Source organism: Gymnodraco acuticeps, unplaced genomic scaffold (assembly GCF_902827175.1).
Source record: "Gymnodraco acuticeps unplaced genomic scaffold, fGymAcu1.1, whole genome shotgun sequence".
Classification (NCBI taxonomy): Eukaryota; Metazoa; Chordata; class Actinopteri; order Perciformes; family Bathydraconidae; genus Gymnodraco; species Gymnodraco acuticeps.
The window spans coordinates 482,829-504,153 of record NW_022990198.1 but is presented as its reverse complement, the minus strand read 5'-3'; the positions used below and the strand labels follow the sequence as shown (position 1 = coordinate 504,153).

Sequence of the window (21,325 nt, the reverse complement as noted above, 5' to 3'; positions counted from 1 at the left end):
TTTCTATGCTGCTTACCTGCGCTCTTAGCGTTTACAGTATTATGACTTCATCCAAACATATTTCCCAGAGCAGCCACAGTCACTGGGTTCACGTTTGGATTTCCTGTGCATGCTGTGGCTGAAAACAGTCTTTCTAAAAGGGACTGACAGGCCTCAATGGCTGCAGCTTATGATCTCCGGTAAATATTTAATGCTAGCTTGCTGGAGCAGTGACATCCTGGACGCACAGTCATGAATTATGGATCCCTTCTGGGATATGGGAAGAACGGAAGTGTCCAAAGCGCTGACTGAATCCCAGGCGACATCCCAGGACACAATCTGGAGATTAACTTCTTTACCTGTCGCTTATAAACTCCTGAAGATGAATATACAGGGTAGTGCTGCTCAGTTATAGGAGGCAGAGTTGTATGTGATCTACAGCAGGCATCCCACTCTCTGTGATACTGATACCGTATGATGATCTTAGAAGCTTCATTTTTCTATATTTTTCTTCCACAAAGCCCTAAACACGGCATCCAAGCACCTGAGAAAAAACGAATATTTTACCATCATACAGAGCCCTGATTTCGTCAATAATAACCAGAGCGTAGGAGGCAGTTTTCCCCTGAATGCTAGATTTTAATGTGCTTCCCTGTTGAGTATTTTCTCCCTTCAGCCTGTAATCAGGGCTGCTGTGGGGGTCACAGAAGACTTTGTTTTGCAGCGTGTTCAGCGGGACTAACCGCTCCCCGGCTCACCAGTCCTGGGGGATCAAAGACCACATGATGCAGGATGAAATTAAAAGTAAGCCAATTATCCTGAATGGCTTTACATGTATATCAAGGGAGCGGGAAGAGGGAGATAAGCCTTTGGTTAAAAGGAGGTAATGGATTTCTTTTTGACCAGCTTCTTGAAGTAATTTCTTGTTTTGGTTGCTTATTTTTTTCATCTATCTCATTAACTCGCTCAATGCATTTTGGTCATCCTTATTAAAGTCCCCAGCATCTCGGCGGTGTGTGAGCAGCTGTCTGAGGCGGAATGTAACAATGGCTTACCACGTATCCGGCACGGTGCGGGGATTTAACAAACCACGGAGCGGAGAAATTTGGACAAATCAGATATGTGTGAACATGCCTCTGTCTGGTCTTTATGTTTATTCCTGCATCTTTGAACACTTTCTCTTTTTTATTCCAACCCAATTTCCTTTTCCATTATTATTCTCCAGAATGCGCTGCAGTCCACAGGAGAGCCTGACAGGCTGGACAGCTGCTCAGAAACATCTTGGCCAACTGTGCAGCTTCATGCCCAATCTCAGTTTAGCTTGCAGCTCGAAGCAGCACCGTCTCATATGCAATTACTTTCTTGTGGCTCAATTTATTTATATTTAGCGTCAAGGGTGGATTTTCAATGGCTGCCAGCCTGATAATGATTCCCTAGCACTTTAATCAATAATGATGATGAGGATTTATGTTTGATTGAAATAGAGAGATAGGAGTATAAATGTTTGATTTGCCACCGGGTGCTTCCCTTTTCCTAATTTTCATTATTACTAATACATTACATAACAAGGAAATTAAATAAACAATGAGGCATGGATGCTCTCTTTATTTAAGGACACGTCGTCCCTGGACTCTACATTTTGAACAAGTATCTTAAGAGCAATATCTCTGTATCTAGTTCATCCGCAGTGTGCATATCTTATCGTGTTAATCCAGTACCGACACAGTCTGACAGAGCTGTGCCTGTTCTAACACCACACACACACACACACACACACACACACGCTTGGGAGTGTGTTGGCATCTGTCGTGGCTGTCCCTCTCCGCCGGGCCGTGAGGGAGCTCACCTCGCTCCACAGCCTCAGACCTCCATTACATGCAGACACATGGCCCCAGTCGACTGATGGGCTCCCCCAGGAAGGAGAGAGGGAGGTTGACGGGATCAAGCAGCTCACATGGCTGGCTAAAGTATGAGTCAAAGCACAGCCAGTAAGTAGATGAATGCTAAAGAAAAGCTGGAGAGAGCCAGAAGAGTGACAAGAAGCAGCAGGCTGCCAGCCCTACTGCTCAAGACCTGTGATGAAAAAGCCACAGCTCCTGGGTTGGAGAGGTAGAGGAGAGACGGGAATAGTTAAGAGAGTGTTGCTCATAAGAAAAAAGCCACTTGTTTTCTCACCAGGGGCATGCACTGGAGATTTGTGGCTCACAGTTGGCTCTCTCATACCCTATTGCTCGCAGTTGGTTGAGTGTTCAGAAAACTGTGAAGAAAGAATGAATTTCCCCGAATACCCCTACAAGGTCAAATGGTGACATCAAAATTGACTCGAGGCCATTTCTGATCAGCCTTGACCTGCAGAATAACAAGTGTTGACATAATAAATAACAAGCTATTTGATAATCCATCCTGTAAATCCAATCTATCTTCACTAGAGCTCAAAAGATTCAATGAACAATCGATAAGCCGATGGAAAGAAAACTGAACGGCAATTATTTGATAATCAATTCATATTTGGAGGTAATTGAACAAGAAAAGTAATCATTTGGTTGTTGCAGCTCAACAGTGTGAGGGTGCTGATTTTACATCATAAATAGTACATTTTGGGGATTTGGAGTAGTGTCCGTAAAAAATCATGACATTTTATTGAATCGATTGTATTGATTTCTGGTTTGCCTGTTAGATATATGAATTTACACCAGTTTACCTTTTTTTTTGCAGTAATATTATTTTTAATCAAAGGGATTTTTTTATGCAGAAACCAAATTATCAGAAGATTAGCTTTTCTGCTATCATTGCATATTTAATATCTTTGCATTTTTTTACTGTTGGTTGGACAAAACAAGCTATTTCAAAATATGTCCTTGGGCCTGCAATGGATTTACCAAATAAATAAACAAAAAGTGAATCAATAATTAATTTAATCCTGCAGTCATGTGCATGATGCGGTGTTTTGTTCTTGGTTGGAGCTGCTTCTTCTTGACATCTCTTCCCTTTTGACCTGAGGATTGTTGGGTTCATGACTAATGGTGGGCAGTTGGTTTCATGGAAATGCAGAGAAAGGGCCCGGCTATTCACTGGCCCTCGTGACTAATGGGGAATCTATAGCAGACTGACAGGGCCCGAACATCACAGGCAGGGGCCATTAATTGATCAGTAGCTACAGCAGATTACTCGGGGGGATTGCAATGTGCGTGTGTCGGGGGTGTCCTCCCACTGACTCCTGCAGGTCAGCCTCCTCTGTGTTCTGTCTTAACGGACACCTCTACAAGGTTGTTTTCGGTGTAATGCAGATAAATCCATGCCAAGGTGTCAATGGAAAGTATTTGTGAGAGAAAACCAGGTAGCTGGCAGTAAGTTGTTGTCAGTGGAGAAATAGTGAGAGGACAGGTTTTTGCTATATCCAGCAGACGACTCACCTTAGCCAGCAGCGCCGCAATTCCCGGCCAAAGTGTTTACTAAAGGAGCCTCTGATTATACACCACATTAAGTCTCCGAAATAACACAACAAATCGCGACAGGTGAATGGAAAAGAGCCCGCCAAATGCATTCCCATTCAGTGAGGGAAGAATAATGACTGTTGATGCTAAATAAGCTCCTTCTCTCCTTGTATCTTGCCCTACATCGCAACACAACAAAGACGTGAGAACCAAGGGCTGCTACACCAACGCCCGGCTGCATTTTTAAGCATTGTGTCAACTTTTTTTGAGCGTGGACAGCAGAGACAAACACTGCAATAAGTGAATCCGTACGTGTATGGGTGTGCTGTGAGAGACGGCGCAGGAGTCTTCGCCAAAGGGCAACAGCTGCAGAGGCCACATGGCAAAGAGAGAGCAGTCACAGAGTCACAGTGAGACGCCGCTTTGCCAGGGGGAAACTGGCAGCAGGGAAGCAAAAATGCAGCATTCAGTAAGTTTCCGTGGGTTTCCTTTACACATGCAGGGTTTGGATGGTGTGCTGGGTTCACACCATGCTAAGTATGCAGTTATTGTGGCTCCCGTGAACTTCGCTACACTTTGTTTTTAATTGTTTTCTTTTATGACGGAAACACTTGTCAAAAGCGGTTGAGTGAAGCGTGGGATTGGACAAAGTGCAGCGGACCCTGAAACAATTGCCGCCCGGGGCATCTTCCGTCCACCCTGCAGGACCAAACGGCACCGCGTGTGGAGTGACCGCCCCAGGGTGAAAGCCAAGACAAACGCTAAGCTAGAATTAAGGCTCTTGCCTGATGTCACGGTTGAAAAAATGCTCAGGCTAACCCAGAGAACTTTCAGAGACGTGGTTTCATCATGGCATCAAGGATCAAGCTGCACTTTACAGAGGACTCCAGTGGATCAATGATGCTTGGTGCGCAGACATCAGAGTTGATTGACAGTTTCCAAATATGTTATGATGGAGATGCCGGCCATATCATATGGTCAGAGAATGCATATGCAATGTTTCCTTTGCTGCTACATTAATCCTCATTCAAATTCAACGCATGCACTACAGGAATGCATGCGTCATTGCGTTTTGTATTGTGTTAGACTAGACTGCATTTTGTTGACGATACATTATCCATGAAGCCATGTATGAGTAGCATCCTTGATCTTGAAGTGCTAGGACAATGTTAACAAGCTGATGTACAGCAGGCATAATGTATTTAATCATCCCAATCTTTTTTCTAGCATTTTGGTAGTTTTCCACTACTGATAATGAGATGGAAAAACGTCATTAACTTCAAGTTGTGGCAAGCAGAAACTAAAATGTGTTCATTCTTCAGTATTATTAGTAGAGAGGTCTTTACATTTTGCATACATGAATTTGATACTTAAATTAAATTAACAAAATCAAACCATATTCCAGTATTTTGCTAATGTTGGCAGCTCCAATATGACCTATTACATCGTGATGAGATAGCTTGAGATCTGAGACCCAGTTAACTAAACAACAGTTCTTTCAATCCGCCATAAAACTTGACTTGTTTAATATCAAAGCTCCTGAAACCATTCCACAACAGTAAAAGCAGTAGTTGCAACCCCTCCTACTGTGTGATGCAATTTGAAAAAGCAACTTACAACGTGTCCACGCAGTGAGGGCCAACTGATCACAAAGTAAATGTAAACTCAACGTGACAAATACTGTAGTTCAAGTACAGCAGCCTGCAGAGGTAGCACAGAGTTATTCTGGGTCTGGCTGTTTTTGCATCTCTCATCTATTGCTGAGGTGTGATTAAGCAGAGCACGGATAGAAGAAGCTAGAAGAACTCCTGGAGAGCCTTTAAATTAAAGTTATAACACCTGAGGAGGGATAGCAGGAGCAGGGGACGATGATGAGGAGAGAGAAAAGGGAATACAAAGAGTCAAATCGGTTGTGGTGCATGGCATCTTTTTTCGAATAATGTATCTCTCTCTTTACTGCAATTCTGGCACACATCTTTGAAATATAACTACCAGCCTTTCACAGATGATTGGTAGAATACATAGGGGTCATGTGACGATGTTTAGAGAGACCAAACAGCTGGAGCTGACTCTTGAGAGCACCAGGCCTTGGAAAGAGCCTTTGTCAAGGTAACAACTGTGTTTGGGCGCAGAACAATCTCTTTGGTGCCCCCTCCGTCTCCTCCACCAGTGGGACTTTGATGTTGCTGCAGAGTTAACGCTTGTGGCACGAATCAAATTCAATTAAATGACTTTCAATAAAAAGAGACTGCCTGTTATCAACGGTTCTCATTTGCACACAGTGACCTTGGTGGTGCGTGCAACATTAGCATTCTCAGAGCTAGAGGGTAGGTAGCGAGGATGAAGAGAAGCAAAGTACACACAGTGGGTGGCCGATAATGGAGACAAAAAGAGTGAGAAGAGAGAGAGACATACACAGAACATTATATAAGGAGACATGAAGGGAGAGAGAGAAGAAGGAGCTGAATGAGCGAAATGTGAAACCAATAAGGAGTTGGACGATTATTTGACGCACGCCTTCTCACTAAAACTGTCGACAAAGTGTGATCCTTCTTCAAACTTCCATAACAATAATCTCTTCAAATGCCTAATTAGTAAACACATTGAGCTGCAGGCGTCACTGCTGTTTGACCTTTTTCCGAATAACTTCTCAAAAGTAATCCAGATTTCCACAACAACACGGAACAAAATGGCTCTGCAGATCCACGGCCATCTGCAGCCTTCAGCCTCTCAGTCAGTCTGGGTGTTTGTCTCATTGTCATTCTAGGTCAGGGTATGGTTACTGATGGTAAAGAGCAGATAAGAAAGATTCACTCTAACCAAGGGCAAGGTCACCTCCCACTGCGAGGAAATGCAGATGTGATGACACAGGGATAAGTGTTTTTATAACATGGTCGCATGTCCAAGACGTATTCTTATACAAACACGCAGAGATTTCTACTCTACCAAAAAAATGAATAACAGAAAGAGAAATACCACTACTACTTTGCCTAATGGGATCTATATTATCAATACGGATTTCCAAGTCTATGTACAGGTCTTAGGAGTACTACTGCGTATGCGAATACAAATGGTATTAGTGGCTCCAGACCCGAGTGATCTGCGGGAAATAAAATAAAAACCTGCGGGTGTGCAATTAGACAGAAGTGAGATAACCAGACCTCTGAAGCACGCTTATCATCCTCAGGGCTACATCAGCTGCTACTAGAGATACAACCAGATCTTCAAACGCACCATGGGTGGTAGAGTTGGACTGTTGGTAATGTAGGAGATAGAAAAAGGAAATAAGGATGTGTGGAATCAAGAAGATGATGTGTTTTACCCGATGTTGTGAGTCCAACTAAATGAATTGAGTGCCTCCTTAATAACACATAAGCCTGAATGTGCTATATAGATAAGTACAATGAGTATTTGTTTTCCATGTTTCTTAAAATGGAGCATACAAGATCAAATCCCATGTAACTAAAGTACCAACATTGGCCCATGCCCCCATATTTGGACTCTCTTTCAGACAGAGAACACCTCTTTCCCGATTCACCTCTTTATTTACTGACCCCAGAATCCCCAAATGAAGAGAGACAGAGACACAGATGAGCTGAAATAAAAGTGGTGGGTATAGGTTTTCTTTTCAAATAAAAAAGAGAATCAAAAGGTACGATTCTATTTCACACAGTGTCAATACTGCTTTGGTCTTGGCAGGAGAAATTCAAACTCTCCTTTAGCACAAAAGGTAGCGAGATGAATGATAAAACACAGGCGGGAACAGACCCTATCAAACTAAAGCAATCAAAGACCTCACAGAACAAACAAGGCACAAAGAAGTGCGTAGACAGCATCAAATGAAAAAATCAAAGTAAAGCAAACACATGAAACCAGGGGAAGAAGAAAACAAGTCTGAACAAATAAATACAAGGACTTACATGCGACTGCTGGGTGGAATCTTACGCCCATCTCTGAACCAGGTGACTTGGGGCTGGGGGAAGCTGCGAATGCGCGGCGCATGGACCACCGCACCCTCTCCCTGGGAGATGGATTGGGAGCGTTCCTCCTCCTCAAAACTGCCCATAACTACGGGAAAACACAGGAGAGAGTTAGAAACAAGGAAGAGTTCAGTTAAGTCACAGGCACAAATCTCCCTTTTTCCTTAAATCGGACTTTTGGTGCCCCACAGAGCTTTTGCCATCTGCTTTCTGTTGTGAAACATTACATTAATGGACAGCAGTGTGGTTGCCATGGTTTCCACAGTACATCAAGAAAGGCTGGAAGGAACCAAGATGTAATGACTCACACAGGGACACAGAGGGGACGCTAAATTGACTCATATTCCGTATCCTCCTGTGTGGATGCATCAAGGGCAATCAATCTTAATCGCACTCTAAATGTGTGCATTACTCAACATAGAAGATGACCAGCGCTGCCGCTATTCTATTATCCCCTAATACATTTCATTTGTGACAGCGGCTTTATTCCTCCCCTGCCTCATTATATCTTCAAAGCTAAAAAATACTGCGCTAATATTCCTGCTCCATGCTTGGCCTGTTCCTGAGTGAGATATAGGTTGGGAATGTTTGATGGATTTCACGTCCATCAGCCTTAACTTCAATTTGACTTTCTATCTCAGCTGTGCAATTCTCTGATAAAACCATATTGGCTGATACTGCCTGTAATTCTTCCAAACACAACAGAAGCATGCATTTCTCGATGGTTGGAAAGATTGTTTTATTTCCGATGCGAGTAAAGGATCCTATTTTTGCTCTTCAATAAAGAAAACAATCATTTGAATGTAACATCAAACACTCAATTAAGTTCAAACACAGTTTAGAAATAATAATATTGTTGTGAAACGCACGGATCAAGGTATGGGGCTTTAAACTGGGGATGTTAGAGTGGTTGTGCATCGATAGCAATCTTATTTTTCTCTCTCGCGCCGCTCTCTTTCAAAGAGAATGAAAAAAGGTAATCTGGATTTGCGCTGGAGCTCTGATACTTAGCTTAAATGAAAATCTAGGAAGTGTGCAAATCCCCTGACTTTGATCTGCAGTTTCTGCGATGTGATGTCCTCCTCCCCTCCCCTAAACTGTAATGCCTGGGCATGTTTTCCTTTCTCAGGAGGTGTGTCTCCGCAATCCTAATTGTGCTGCTTCAATGGAAAAGCTTGCAAAAGAGATCTCTCCATGTCTCCCATTCTTCTCTGTTTCTCTTTCCCTCCCTCCCCTGTCTGTCTCATCCGTTTCTTCTGCAGGTGTCCTTAATTCCCCTTTTCACTCTGTCTCACCGTCCACATTCTTTCCATGAGCAACTGATGAGGGGGGAAGAAAAGGAATTATGGAAATGAGAAGAGGTGGGAATGAGGAGAAAGAAGATGACAGTGGGGTGGAAGCCAAGAAATAAATAGAAGGCAGTGGTGGCCAGAAAAGCAGACAAAGTCTAAAGAGAGGGAGGGGAGCCACAACAAAAAGAAACAGTGATGGGAGCAGCAAATAGTGAGGAGGAGAGAGAGGAAGGAAGCGGTTGGCGACGGCAACAGCACGTTTGCCCGACACTAAAGAAGTGGACCAGTGGGACTGCTAGACCCTCGCTGTCTGCACCCCCGTCCCCCTCCTGTCTCTTTCTCTCGCACGCCTGGTTGGCTGCATTGTTCAGTCAGGTACAGCGCCGTGTCGCATCCACCCAAATGTCGCTGAAACAAGGGGAAGCCAATGGACCTGGCATACCATGGGAAGAGGGGATAATGGGGTGGAGGTTGGATCCAACGTAACTACAGACACCTCCGTGGTGCGTTTGTAATATCTCATTAATAGGAAAGAAGGAGCTCTGTGGCATGAAAGTGGCGGCTGGAAATGTACAGAAACACAAAGCATCCGGGCCCCGTTTTCAACAAGGAACGACAGATGTTGTTGACAAAGGAGCAAGGATGAAATAAGCGGCGGCCATATTGAAATGATACAAAGTTAAAAACAACCATGGTGACAATATCAATGCTGAGTGGAACAGCTGTCTGGGTTGATAACACCTCAGATGATATGCAGGTAGCTCTTTCACCCAGCCGTCAGTTGTCCTTCCCCACTCAGTCCCTGATACAAAGGCAACCAAACTGTGTGGGCTCACTGTGTATACACACACACACACACACACACACACACACACACACACACACACACACACACACACACACACACCACACACACAACACACACACACACACACACACACACACACACACACACACACACACACACACACACACACACACACACACACACACACACACACACACACACACACACACACACACACACCATCTACTATCCATCCCTTGAGTCCCCATTAGGGCCCATTCATCTGTGTTTCACCCCTGTCCCGTGGGGATACTTACAGGCCACCTGTACTTCTGTGCGCCTCTGCAGCAGGGCTCCCACACGATTCCTCACGATGCAACGGTAGAGGCCGGCATGGGAGCGGTCCAATGAGGGGATCAGGTACCTTTAAATAAGCACAAAAACACACAAGACACGGATGAGGATTCTCTTAAATTGCAATCAACTGTTAAACTAATTACCAATAAAGTGGAAATCAAAGGAGTATTTATGTAAGCGCACAAACACGGGTTTTTGCAAATGTGTACTCATGAAACGTGCCGAAATCAACGCTTGAGTGCACACACGTAAACGCAAGACCGTCTAATAGAGGAACAAGGGCACAGAGGACATCGGAGCTTAGCTATTGTTTATTTCAATGATAATGATGCTCGAGAGGCTAACCCAGCAACCACAGCAAAGCTCTCTCCCAAGACACACACACACATACTCGCGTAGACAGGCAGCATTAACATTTCCTCTATGCAAACACACACATGCACAGCCTCCCCTGGGACGCAGGTTAAAGCCATGTGTCTCCAGCAGTTGACACTCTTCCTCTGACCTTGACTCCAGGGTCCAGCTGTGGTGGCAGTACTGCCTCCCTGCCATGTGGAGGCAGCGTAACATATACTTTATAAAGCTGCTGAAACAAGCCAACACAACAAGTGGCAAGTAATGTTACAAATCATGATTACCTATTTATTTAGCAAAATAAATATAATAAATAAAAAACCCACTTACTGTATGGAGCACTATATGGCTTATTATGCATTCAGATTTGAGATGTATTGTCCCACAGGTTTTCTTTTCCCCACAGTTGTGACACATAAATATACAGCGTTATACATAACTAACTAATGATAACTTTATTTGTATAGCATCTTTCATGCAGGTTACAGCCCTAAGTGCTTCACAGAACAAGCAGAAAAAACACAACAACATTATAATAAGTAAAAACTAGTATGAACAAAGGAAACAGTGTTCGATCGCAATGCAATGGAATACAAACAATGACACAGGTCAAAATAGCCTAAATTAAAAGCCATAACAATTACATTAATATATAAAAACAATGCAAGTACATAAAATGAAACATATACTGATATTAATGTACAGTATTATGTTAATAAGGTACAATTAGAGTTAAATACGCTTACCAAAAAATGCAATAACAAATACAATATGTTTACTAAATACAGCTCAAGGTATTTAAAAAAAATCTGTACAAATCTGAAAGTCACCGTCCCTTAAGGCAGTGATTAATTTGCACTTTTCACCATTTCATTCTTCCCACAATGACTTTGTACAGTCCGTTGAATTGTGACTGCAATTCTGCAAAGACACGCATAAGATACAGAACTCTTGTAAAGAGATCGGGGAGTGTATGCAGTTAGCAGGAGGCTATGATGATTGTAAGTGGCCATTTAAAACGCCCCTAATGGTCCTGTGTGAGCCTGTGTGTGTATAACAGCTGTTAGACAGCATCACTTGTGAACTAACAACTGCTCTATTGGCTCCAGGAGGAGACTCCGGTAGATACTCATCAGTGATCAATGTTTGCTTGACTGTGTGCCTGTGTGTCTCTTTCGATATCTGCCATACACCAGGGTATATCTGTGAGAGATAACCCCAACATCACTGCAATACAGAATAGATTGGTCTAAATCTTTTCAGAGATCAGGCCTGCCGAGTGCTCAGGCATCGTCTTCATAACAGCCTTCCAATAACTAATAAATGGCGGTGTAGTGGGGGAGGCATGGAGCGGCCAACTGTTGGTCTCTAGGGCATGTGAGATGGCGGAACAGCATGAAGCAAGTTGTGAATTAGCTTAACGCAAGTTGTGCATGTTCAGTTTGAGTCTAGCACAAAACACTCTTGTAAAATGAATACTTCTTGTGGGAGGTGAAAAATGTGTCACAATGAGTGTGTCTGCCATCTTTGCTGCTGTCATATTCCTGCATGTGCTTGAGAGTGCTTAGCGAACTGCCAGACAGGAAGCCAGAGTGTAACCCTCGCTAATTGAGTAGTATATATAATAGTTTATTTTTTGTGATCGACTTTTGTTTCAAATTGTTTTTTTTGCATTAATATAGGTTTGGTAAGAGCTCAAGTGAATGAAATACAAGTAAAAGAGAGCAATTCAAAAGTTCAGAAGTGCTTTCAACAAGCTGATTCCAGGAAAGTGTGGATGCTTTCACAACAATCACGCTCACATTGAGGACTATAGGAGTCATAAAATTGGTGCCATGACAAGGATTGTTCTTCAAAAATAAGTAAGTGCTATAATTTGGGTATGATGTTGCCTAAACAAAGGACTCTGAATAATATGAACAAAAGAGGGTACACTGAACAAAAATATAAACGCAACACTTTTGTTTTTACTCCGATTTTTCATGAGATGAACTCAAAGATCTAAAACATTTTCTATATACACAAAATAACCATTTCTCTCAAATATTGTTCACAAATCTGAAAAAATCTGTGAGCACTTCTCCTTTGCCGAGATAATCCATCCCACCTCACAGGTGTGGCATATCAAGATGCTGATTAGACAGCATGATTATTGCACAGGTGTGCCTTAGGCTGGCCACAATAAAAGGCCACTCTAAAAATGTTCAGTTTTATCACACAGCACAATGCCACAGATGTCTCAAGTTTTGAGGGAGCATGCAATTGGCATGCTGACAGCAGGAATGTCCACCAGAGCTGTTGCCCGTGAATTGAATGTTCATTTCTCTACCATAAGCCGTCTCCAAAGGCGTTTCAGAGAATTTGGCAGTACATCCAACCGGCCTCACAACCGCAGACTACGTGTAACCACACCAGCCCAGGACCTCCACATCCAGCATGTTCACCTCCAAGATCGTCTGAGACCAGCCACTCGGACAGCTGCTGCAACAATCGGTTTGCATAACCAAAGAATTTCTGCACAAACTGTCAGAAACCGTCTCAGGGAAGCTCATCTGCATGCTCGTCGTCCTCATCGGGGTCTCGACCTGACTCCGGTTCGTCGTCGTAACCGACTTGAGTGGGCAAATGCTCACATTCGATGGCGTCTGGCACGTTGGAGAGGTGTTCTCTTCACGGATGAATCCCGGTTTTCACTGTTCAGGGCAGACGGCAGACAGCTTGTGTGGCGTCGTGTGGGTGAGCGGTTTTCTGATGTCAATGTTGTGAATTGAGTGGCCCATGGTGGTGGTGGGGTTATGGCAGTGGCGAGCCGTGACTTTTATACCTAGGCCCACTGCACCACTTGCATAGACCTCACAGCGGGCGGAACTTGTCATAAAGTCCGCGAAAATAAAGCCCGCCCATTTAGAGGAAAGATATGATTGGTCAATTGTACTGTCATTTGACATTACTCTCTCGTTGAGTTACTATAGCGGGCCCTCTGTGAATGTAGAGAGGGACCAACAAGCTCTCCCGTCTTCACATAACTCGCAGAGACGGCATTTAACCCTTCACATTCCAACATAAACTGAACAGGCAGATTTGAAGGATTTATTTCTTTGGAAATATTATTTTAAATACAATTAAATCAAGTTATTTTGGTAAAACTAATGAAAAATGTAACATCAAAAAAATATTAATAATAATATTTAAAAAAAAATGTTTTTTTTTTAATGTTTTCAAATATTATTTTTTAGAATATCTTAGCCCCTCACAGAGGGCCTAGAGGGTCCTGACGGCTCGCCACTGGGTTATGGTATGGGCAGGCGTATGTTATGGACGACGAACACAGGTGCATTTTATTGATGGCATTGTGAATGCACAGAGATACCGTGACGAGATCCTGAGGCCCATTGTTGTGCCATTCATCCACGACCATCACCTCATGTTGCAGCATGATAATGCACGGCCCCATGTTGCAAGGATCTGTACACAACTCCTGGAGGCTGAAAACATCCCAGTTCTTGCATGGCCACTAGGCCAGCATACTCACCAGACATGTCACCCATTGAGCATGTTTGGGATGCTCTGGATCGGCGTATACGACAGCGTGTTCAGTTCCTGCCAATATCCAGCAACTTGGCACAGCCATTGAAGAGGAGTGGACCAACATTCCACAGGCCACAATCAACAACCTGATCAACTCTATGCGAAGGAGATGTGTTGCACTGCGTGAGGCAAATGGTGGTCACACCAGATACTGACTGGTTTTCGGACCCCCCCAGACCCCCCCCAATAAAGCAAAACTGCACGTTTCAGAGTGGCCTTTTATTGTGGCCAGCCTAAGGCACACCTGTGCAATAATCATGCTGTCTATTCAGCATCTTGATATGCCACACCTGTGAGGTGGGATGGATTATCTCGGCAAAGGAGAAGTGCTCACTATCACAGATCTTTTCAGATTTGTGAACAATATTTGAGAGAAATGGTTATTTTGTGTATATAGAAAATGTTTTAGATCTTTGAGTTCATCTCATGAAAAATCGGAGCAAAAACAAAAGTGTTGCGTTTATATTTTTGTTCAGTGTAGTTTCAGACACAAAAGCTTACTTAATGAAAACTAATACAAAAGCAGCCAGGCATGCCTTCAGCATTCAGAGAGAAGTTAATATCAATATTCGGATGAGTAATAAGTTAAAACAAACCAACATCCAATTAGGAGCCGTCAGAAAAGCTGTGGCGGAGATATTTAAAGTCTCTGAACTGAATGAAATACCATTCCTTCAAAAGGATCTGTGTTCCTAATACAACCTTCTACTTTTTAATACCCATTCTACCATTATATTTCATATTCCAGATGTCTTTGTCTTTGGCATTATGCCACACATGCCAGGATGTCTTATTGCATTTGGTGGCATTTTGCTAGCTTGCTTTTCTGGCTATTCTGACCCACAATCCTTCACAAAGGGGATGGTTCAAAGTTGATGGTGCAATGTCAAAATGTTTAACAGAAAGACAACGCTATATAAGGGTAGCTTATTACATTACAAATGTTTATTTTTAAGCAGCCATTTGTTTGTTGATGCTGAGGGTGGAGTGCACCGCCACCATCCAACTCCATTTTGATTCCTATCAAGTTCTATAGTGAAGCATCTGCCTTTATTTCCCAATCAGTCTTTTCTTAAATGTGTCACTAGTGAACTCAAGTTGTGGTAAATCTTTAAGAGACTAACAGCACTTGAATATTGATGTTTCTTTTGCTTGCTGTGAAATTCATTAAGATAATGGCAACCGTAGCTTTTGTGTCGACAGCAAATGGATATGTCAATCACTGTTAATTGTTGAGGGAAACACAAAACAAGATGATCCAGTATTCCAAGCTGAAATCTTTCGACATTGACATATCACGCTCCGTGGATACAGTGAAACGAAATTGGCAAATCCTGCTATATTATTCACGCCAGTAGAAAGCAAAGTTTCTCCTTTGTTATTCTGACAGCATGAACATATCTAGAAAGCTGCCTTTAAGGTTTGAAAGCGGCTGCTACCAAGTGGAAGCAGTGCTACAGTAACAAATGGCTGGGTGTGTTCGAAGGCTGTTAATATCTATAAGAAAAAAGTAAGGGATATCAAATCTCATTAGCCGCATTGGAGCCCGAAGGACTAAATTAGTTTTTGCCCAAAGTCTGTTAAGGCTTAATCAACTAATCAGGAGTCTTAATTAATGATGCGTGATTCCTTTCATATGTTCCATCAACTAAATTAATACAATTACGTATATGCATAGATGAAAGGAAGATGAGGTGATGGAATAGGGTGCAAGAGAGCAGAGTGGCAAGACAAGTAAAGATGTTTTTGAGTTTGGATGTAGAAGCAGCAGACATTAAGTGAGGGATAGCTGACAGGTGGTGTCGCTGCTCCAAATTTAACCTCGCAGAGGCCTGCGGAGAATTCACCCCGGAGCCGGAACCTTCAGGGTGACTTTAGACGGTATTCTCTCTCTCTCTCTCTCTCCCTTATATAATGAATACAATTAACCTTTGCGGAGCTGTGTGTGTTGGCGGCAGGTTGGGGGGAGTCAGCGGGGGCTCGCTGCGTCCGACAGAGATTGATTGATGTTCCTGTGGTCAGCGCACTCCGTCAGATCCCCTTTAATTAGCCCCACTCAGGAGAAATGATTAGATGGAGGAGTGGCAGGGTGACTGATCGAGGGACATGAGAAAAATGGAGGACTGGTAGCGGAGTGGGTTTGAGAGGGGAGGAGAGCAGAAAGTGGGACACAAAATGGAAAGACAGGAAGATAGAGGGAAGATGATGGTGTTGTAGAGGTTGAAGCACTCCATAATAACATCAAGCTCTCATATCATTTACTTGAATTGCTCTTTCTACAGTGATATTTTAAAACCTTATGCACACGGTTGGAGAATATTGCAATTATAGGCTACATCCTTTAGCATCATAAATCTGGGATGAGACGGTAATGACACACATCTTTTGTCCGCAGCATCAATGCATTTCTATCGTTTTATGAATGTTTCCTGTCATTAGGGATGGTGTAATTTCTCTGCTGAACACGGCAAATGATTTGAGATACACCGCGTTGATGCAACAATTATTTTTACAACTCGTAATAAAAGCAATCCCATAGCACAGAGCGTCACGGCTCACTTGGAATGATGTTTTTTTTACTCATGGTGTTGTTTGAAGTTTATGATGAGGTCATTGCCCTCTTGCAACACTCTGATGTCACTTTACTTACATTAATGAGTTCACTAACAGCATTGTTGCATACTTGTGAGGATTTAGCAGCCTGTACATGCCGTAGAATGTAAACAAAAGCAATAGCACGAGTAAATTATTACTTGTGCAAGCCCTTTTCTTAAGGAATCATTATCCTGATAGGATTATTATATGCTTGTTCTGTGCAACATTATCCATCACAGAAAGTCAAGTAAAATGCAACCATGTGATAAACACATCGACGCAAATCAAATATACACATGTCCAGTTCTTCACCGAGCGATACGTGATGTCTCTGAAAGTAGGTGGCAGCAAATCAATAATCCACTATATATTTTTTGAGGAGATGTCCTTGGAAACTGTATTGAATTATATATAGAGATCATCTTCTAGATTGTAAAGGATGAGGATCCACTCTTGATTTTGTTCTGTCTCCTTAAGAGAGAACAATATCCCATTACATACAACACATGACAGGTAATAGGGACTTCTGGATTAAGCTGCAGGAAATCAATAGTGTGTAATTTGTCTTCAGGCCCAGAGGGACAGCCTAATGTTCCATCTTTTCTAAGGATATAACAGATGGACAACTGTCTGATGATGGCAATTCACACAAACTATTGTCACCTGTATTTTGTGTTTTATATATTAATTTGTCTGCTGTATCCCTTTGTTTCTTGTAGAATGTGCCCACATTCATCCCTATGAAATCCTTTTCCCCCTGAGCTGCACAGTCAATTCTAAACCCTAAAGCAGTGAGGCATCTCTGATGGCCGGCATTGGTTATGTGTTGCATGTCTCACATGGCATCATACTTGTTGATTAAAGCCTATGCACATAAGAAATATTTGATGAGTAAAAATGCATCTGCCTAGATGAAGGCTGCAGAGTTTACAGTAGTGTGTGGTCGGAATGTACTGATGTTAAAAACTACAGGAAAATTCATTCTACATTTTGTATGCTTCATTTTATAATTAAAAGCATCAATCTGGTGCACTTTAAGTAAAAGGTAAAAGGAAGGGGCTAAATAAACCTTTTTGGGGGACCTTTTTAACAATGTAATCATTAAGGTATTAATGCGTTTTGAGATGGGTCAGGTGGGTTGCCAACATTGCTACCGACCCTTTTCACTTTGCGCCACGACAGTTGCGCCGTGAGGTCTGTCCCTTTTTTCTGCATGGAGGCCCTGAGGTCCACCCTACCTTCAACAAAGCTTTTTCAAGCCAACAAAGTGCAGCCCCAATAAAGCCAGCACTGTGGAGAAAGTCCTCCGCCAATGACTAATCATGGTCATCCAGGCAAATATTAACACAGAAAGAATTCACAGGCTGCGGCTGTGGGTGCGCACCCAGCAGTGTGAGAGCCCATAAGAGAAGTTTCAAGCTGGAGGCTGGTTTTTAGCTTAGGAAGAGCTTGACGGTATTTCCATGAGTGGATAACACTTTTTAAATGTCAATATTGCAGTTGATGTTGAATGGACTGTAAATGGACTGTACTTATAAAGCGCTTTACACACTACAAGTCATTCACCCTTTGACACCTCATTCATACAGCGCAGTGCCACTGGCTCTTGTAAACTTACATTCACACACATTCATACACCATTGACCATTTGGAGCAATTTAAAGTTAAGTATCTTGCCCAAGGATACATCAACATGTTGAACCCACAACCCTCTGGTTGAAAGACGACTCTCTCCCTTTTAGTTATAGTCACACTTGCTTGATCATGTCTTTTAAATTGTAGAAAGTCCTAGACTGACATTGACTAAATACGTTATGTATAATCTTTAAACCTTCGTCTAAGACCTCCTCGTTAAATTCTACATTCATTCTGATGTGATGTCTGGTGTGTTCACGTTGGTTTTTTTATTGCAGTACTTCTCCATTGTTTCTGTGAGACGTGTTGTAGCACAATCACTGTATGATACCAGCAGCAACACTTTTTTAAAGATTATGTGGGTCTGTTTAGATCAGAGAGGAGCCTGCAGACACCAGCAGCCCTGCCGGCACTTTAAATGTAGGTAAGCACTAAACGTTTGGGAACAGCACCAGCATGCTTCTATCACAACAACTCAAACTGTAGCTACAACATTATGCAAGACCATGCCATACTGTATCAACGCTATTATGGGTATAATTATCCTAAGAGAAACATAACACTTTATAAAAACACACAGTTTTTGCTGGTGAGTGGTCTTTGTGGACTCAGAGAAACGTTTTGTTTTGAGCCGTTGAACACTCAGTCTGGCTGTTTTTATGTAATAAGATGTGCTTATACAGGAATGCTTCATAACACTGGCCGTGGATCACAAATTAGTAAGCAGTGGTACTAGCTAACACTGCAACTGACACTGAAACTCATTAACACACACACACTCATAGAAAAAAAGAAAACGCTGTAATTAAAGGAACGCTGTATGTGTTTTCTCTCTTGCTCTCACACTTTCAGACGTCTTCTATTCAGCTAGAGAAAACAAGAAGTTAGCGACTGCAAAAGGGGGAAGGAGAAAGGTAAAAAAAAATCTATTGTATCTGGGGGCTGTGGCGGAGAGCCAAGGAGACAGAAAATTGATGTTTTTAGTTACTGAGGGGAATCCATTAAGGCCATCGGGAGAGAGACGCTGCCCCGGCTGGCTCTGTCCGAGTCCCGCCCTTCACCGACATCATGGGGTTCAGGAACAGACCCCAGCTCAGCAACGTTTTCTGCCTGTTATTCGATGTTACTAATACTACTACTTTGATCTCCTTAGAAGTGTACAACTGATCCCATTAGAAGGCTCAAAGTGACAAAATAAGAAGACTATTCATCGTATCAAATACCCTGATTGACAAGTCTGTTATCTCACATTGTTTCAATGGAGTTCCCCAGCTTGGGTCCATGACAACTTCCTGTCAGCTGATGTCATTCACATAGGCATTAACAGGAAATGGATTAGGATTTAGACTGTTTATGTTTACAACTATATAAACTGCATGACTGGTCAAATGTAGCACCAACTCTGTGTAAGAAATGGTTTCAACCCGAAAATGTATGCAACAACTTATGAGATATAATTGAGCATGGAAATGGCAAAAACATATTTTCGATCATAATGGTCTCAGCCCTTAAAATGGTTTCACAATTTGTTTTAACTACTTAATTAATTCGTTTTTATTTCTGATTCATGACTGAAATAACTTCACATAGAAGGCTGAGCTGCATCTTATATGGATCTTCAGGTTCCAAGCTTTCTTATGATGTACACTACCTCCAAGTCCTCCATACATGACTTTGTATCTACCCCTTTTAATTGCCAGTCCCACTCACTTACCATTCTGAAAATGAGAGGGGTTAAAGGTAGAAAGAGAGTGTTCAAATGAATTAGTTTCAATTGAACTTGACTTTCCGTTTCGAGGTGGGCAGCAACCAAAGCAGGCAGAGAAATGCACCGATTTACGAGACGTGCTGAATGATGCCAACATCTAAGAAGATGCAAGATGGAAAAAAGAAAGTGACAAAAGGGCCAATTTGAATCTCAAGGTCTTATACCGATTCGTTTGTTTATGCTGTTTTCATTCTCCACGCATGCACACCTTTGAGTGTGTGCTTTAAGTTTCAAAAAGGAAAACGTTTTAGCAGTTTCCAATTTGTGTCGTCGTGAAGCTCTGCTCTTTGTGAATCTTTCATTACAAATGGCTGTTTATGGAAGCCAAAATCAGCATGAAAGTCACAGTTTTTTAAGTTATTGTTAAAGTTTAAAGCCAGAAAACTGAAAACAAATCAGAACAACCTTTCATTAAAACATGGTTATATATGAATGTTTTTTAAAGTACATGTGTAGCACATCTTCCAGATGTGTGTTGGTTTGTGGGGTCGAAGAACAAATATCCTTTTGCACAAACACAAATTAAACTTGTTGTCATCTACTGCTGCTTTCCCCTTTGATTTTCCTTCATCCCCTTTTTGTTGGTGTCGTTGAGGTGTCTTTCCCCAGACATGTAATAATATTGTATTGAACTAGTGTTAATTTGTTCAAAGCCACCATGAAATTATATCTGTGAAAAAAACCGAGGGATGCTCAGTGTCAGGTAGTGCACGTATGAGTGGAATAAACCGAGGCACACAAGATGAACAAAGAGGAAGGATGAAAGAGAGATCAAGAGTGTGAAGAGAGGCGGGAATTGTGACATTTTCAGGCAATACACGAAGTAGAACTTAATCTATACATCTCTAAAAACAGCGTGTTTTTGTGAACGATACAAATGTACTACTATTTTGGAACACCTTGTCACATTTTGCAGAGACTAGTCATTACTGGAGTGACAAAAGTGACACATTAAGGTAGCCGTCAAAACTCATTTTTCATTTTCTATGATCTCATTTTCTGTGTATGTTTTTCTTTAGCGATTGTGATGAGCGAACAAAGAAAGCCATCTTTTAGTTGTGATTTGATTGCAAGGGAAAATCATTTTCTATACTCATAAAATTGACAGGAAAAAGGGACAGGATGTACCACAGAGATGAAAAGTCAATAGATAAATAAACTTGTGATGCTGGAACTGTCATGTCTTCATCCTTTCATTTACTTCTGTCTGTGACTGTTGATTACATCGTGCTTTAACTAAATCCCTTAAGAGGTCTTGTTTTTTTCCTCCAGTCTGTCCGTCTCATTACAATACAATATGAAAATTGGATAAAGGTTGACTATTCCTACAGGGATTAGGAGGCCGCACTCCACCAACCCAGCCAAGAACCGATTGACAAACAAAAATGACTCATGAGGTTTGTTTAATAATTAACTCTCTTAATTAAGTTTCTAGGTTAATTGGCTGCATAAAGATTGGTGGCATGCCAGGTAAACGCCCCTGAGGATTATGGGCATGTTGTGCTTTGTTGTGTATTTACAGTATTGCCCAATTGAGCTGTAAATTGTTGTAAACG

General features: G+C 42.1%; 1 protein-coding gene across 1 annotated transcript in view; it reads right to left on the bottom strand.

The window, feature by feature from the left end:
- Positions 1-21,325, bottom strand: part of sdk2b (sidekick cell adhesion molecule 2b) — a 290,174-nt gene that overhangs the window by 65,086 nt on the left and 203,763 nt on the right. Inside the window, 2 exon segments of the mRNA XM_034218059.1 lie at positions 7,334-7,481; positions 9,790-9,896. Of these exon segments, the coding sequence (XP_034073950.1) occupies positions 7,334-7,481; positions 9,790-9,896 (255 nt within the window).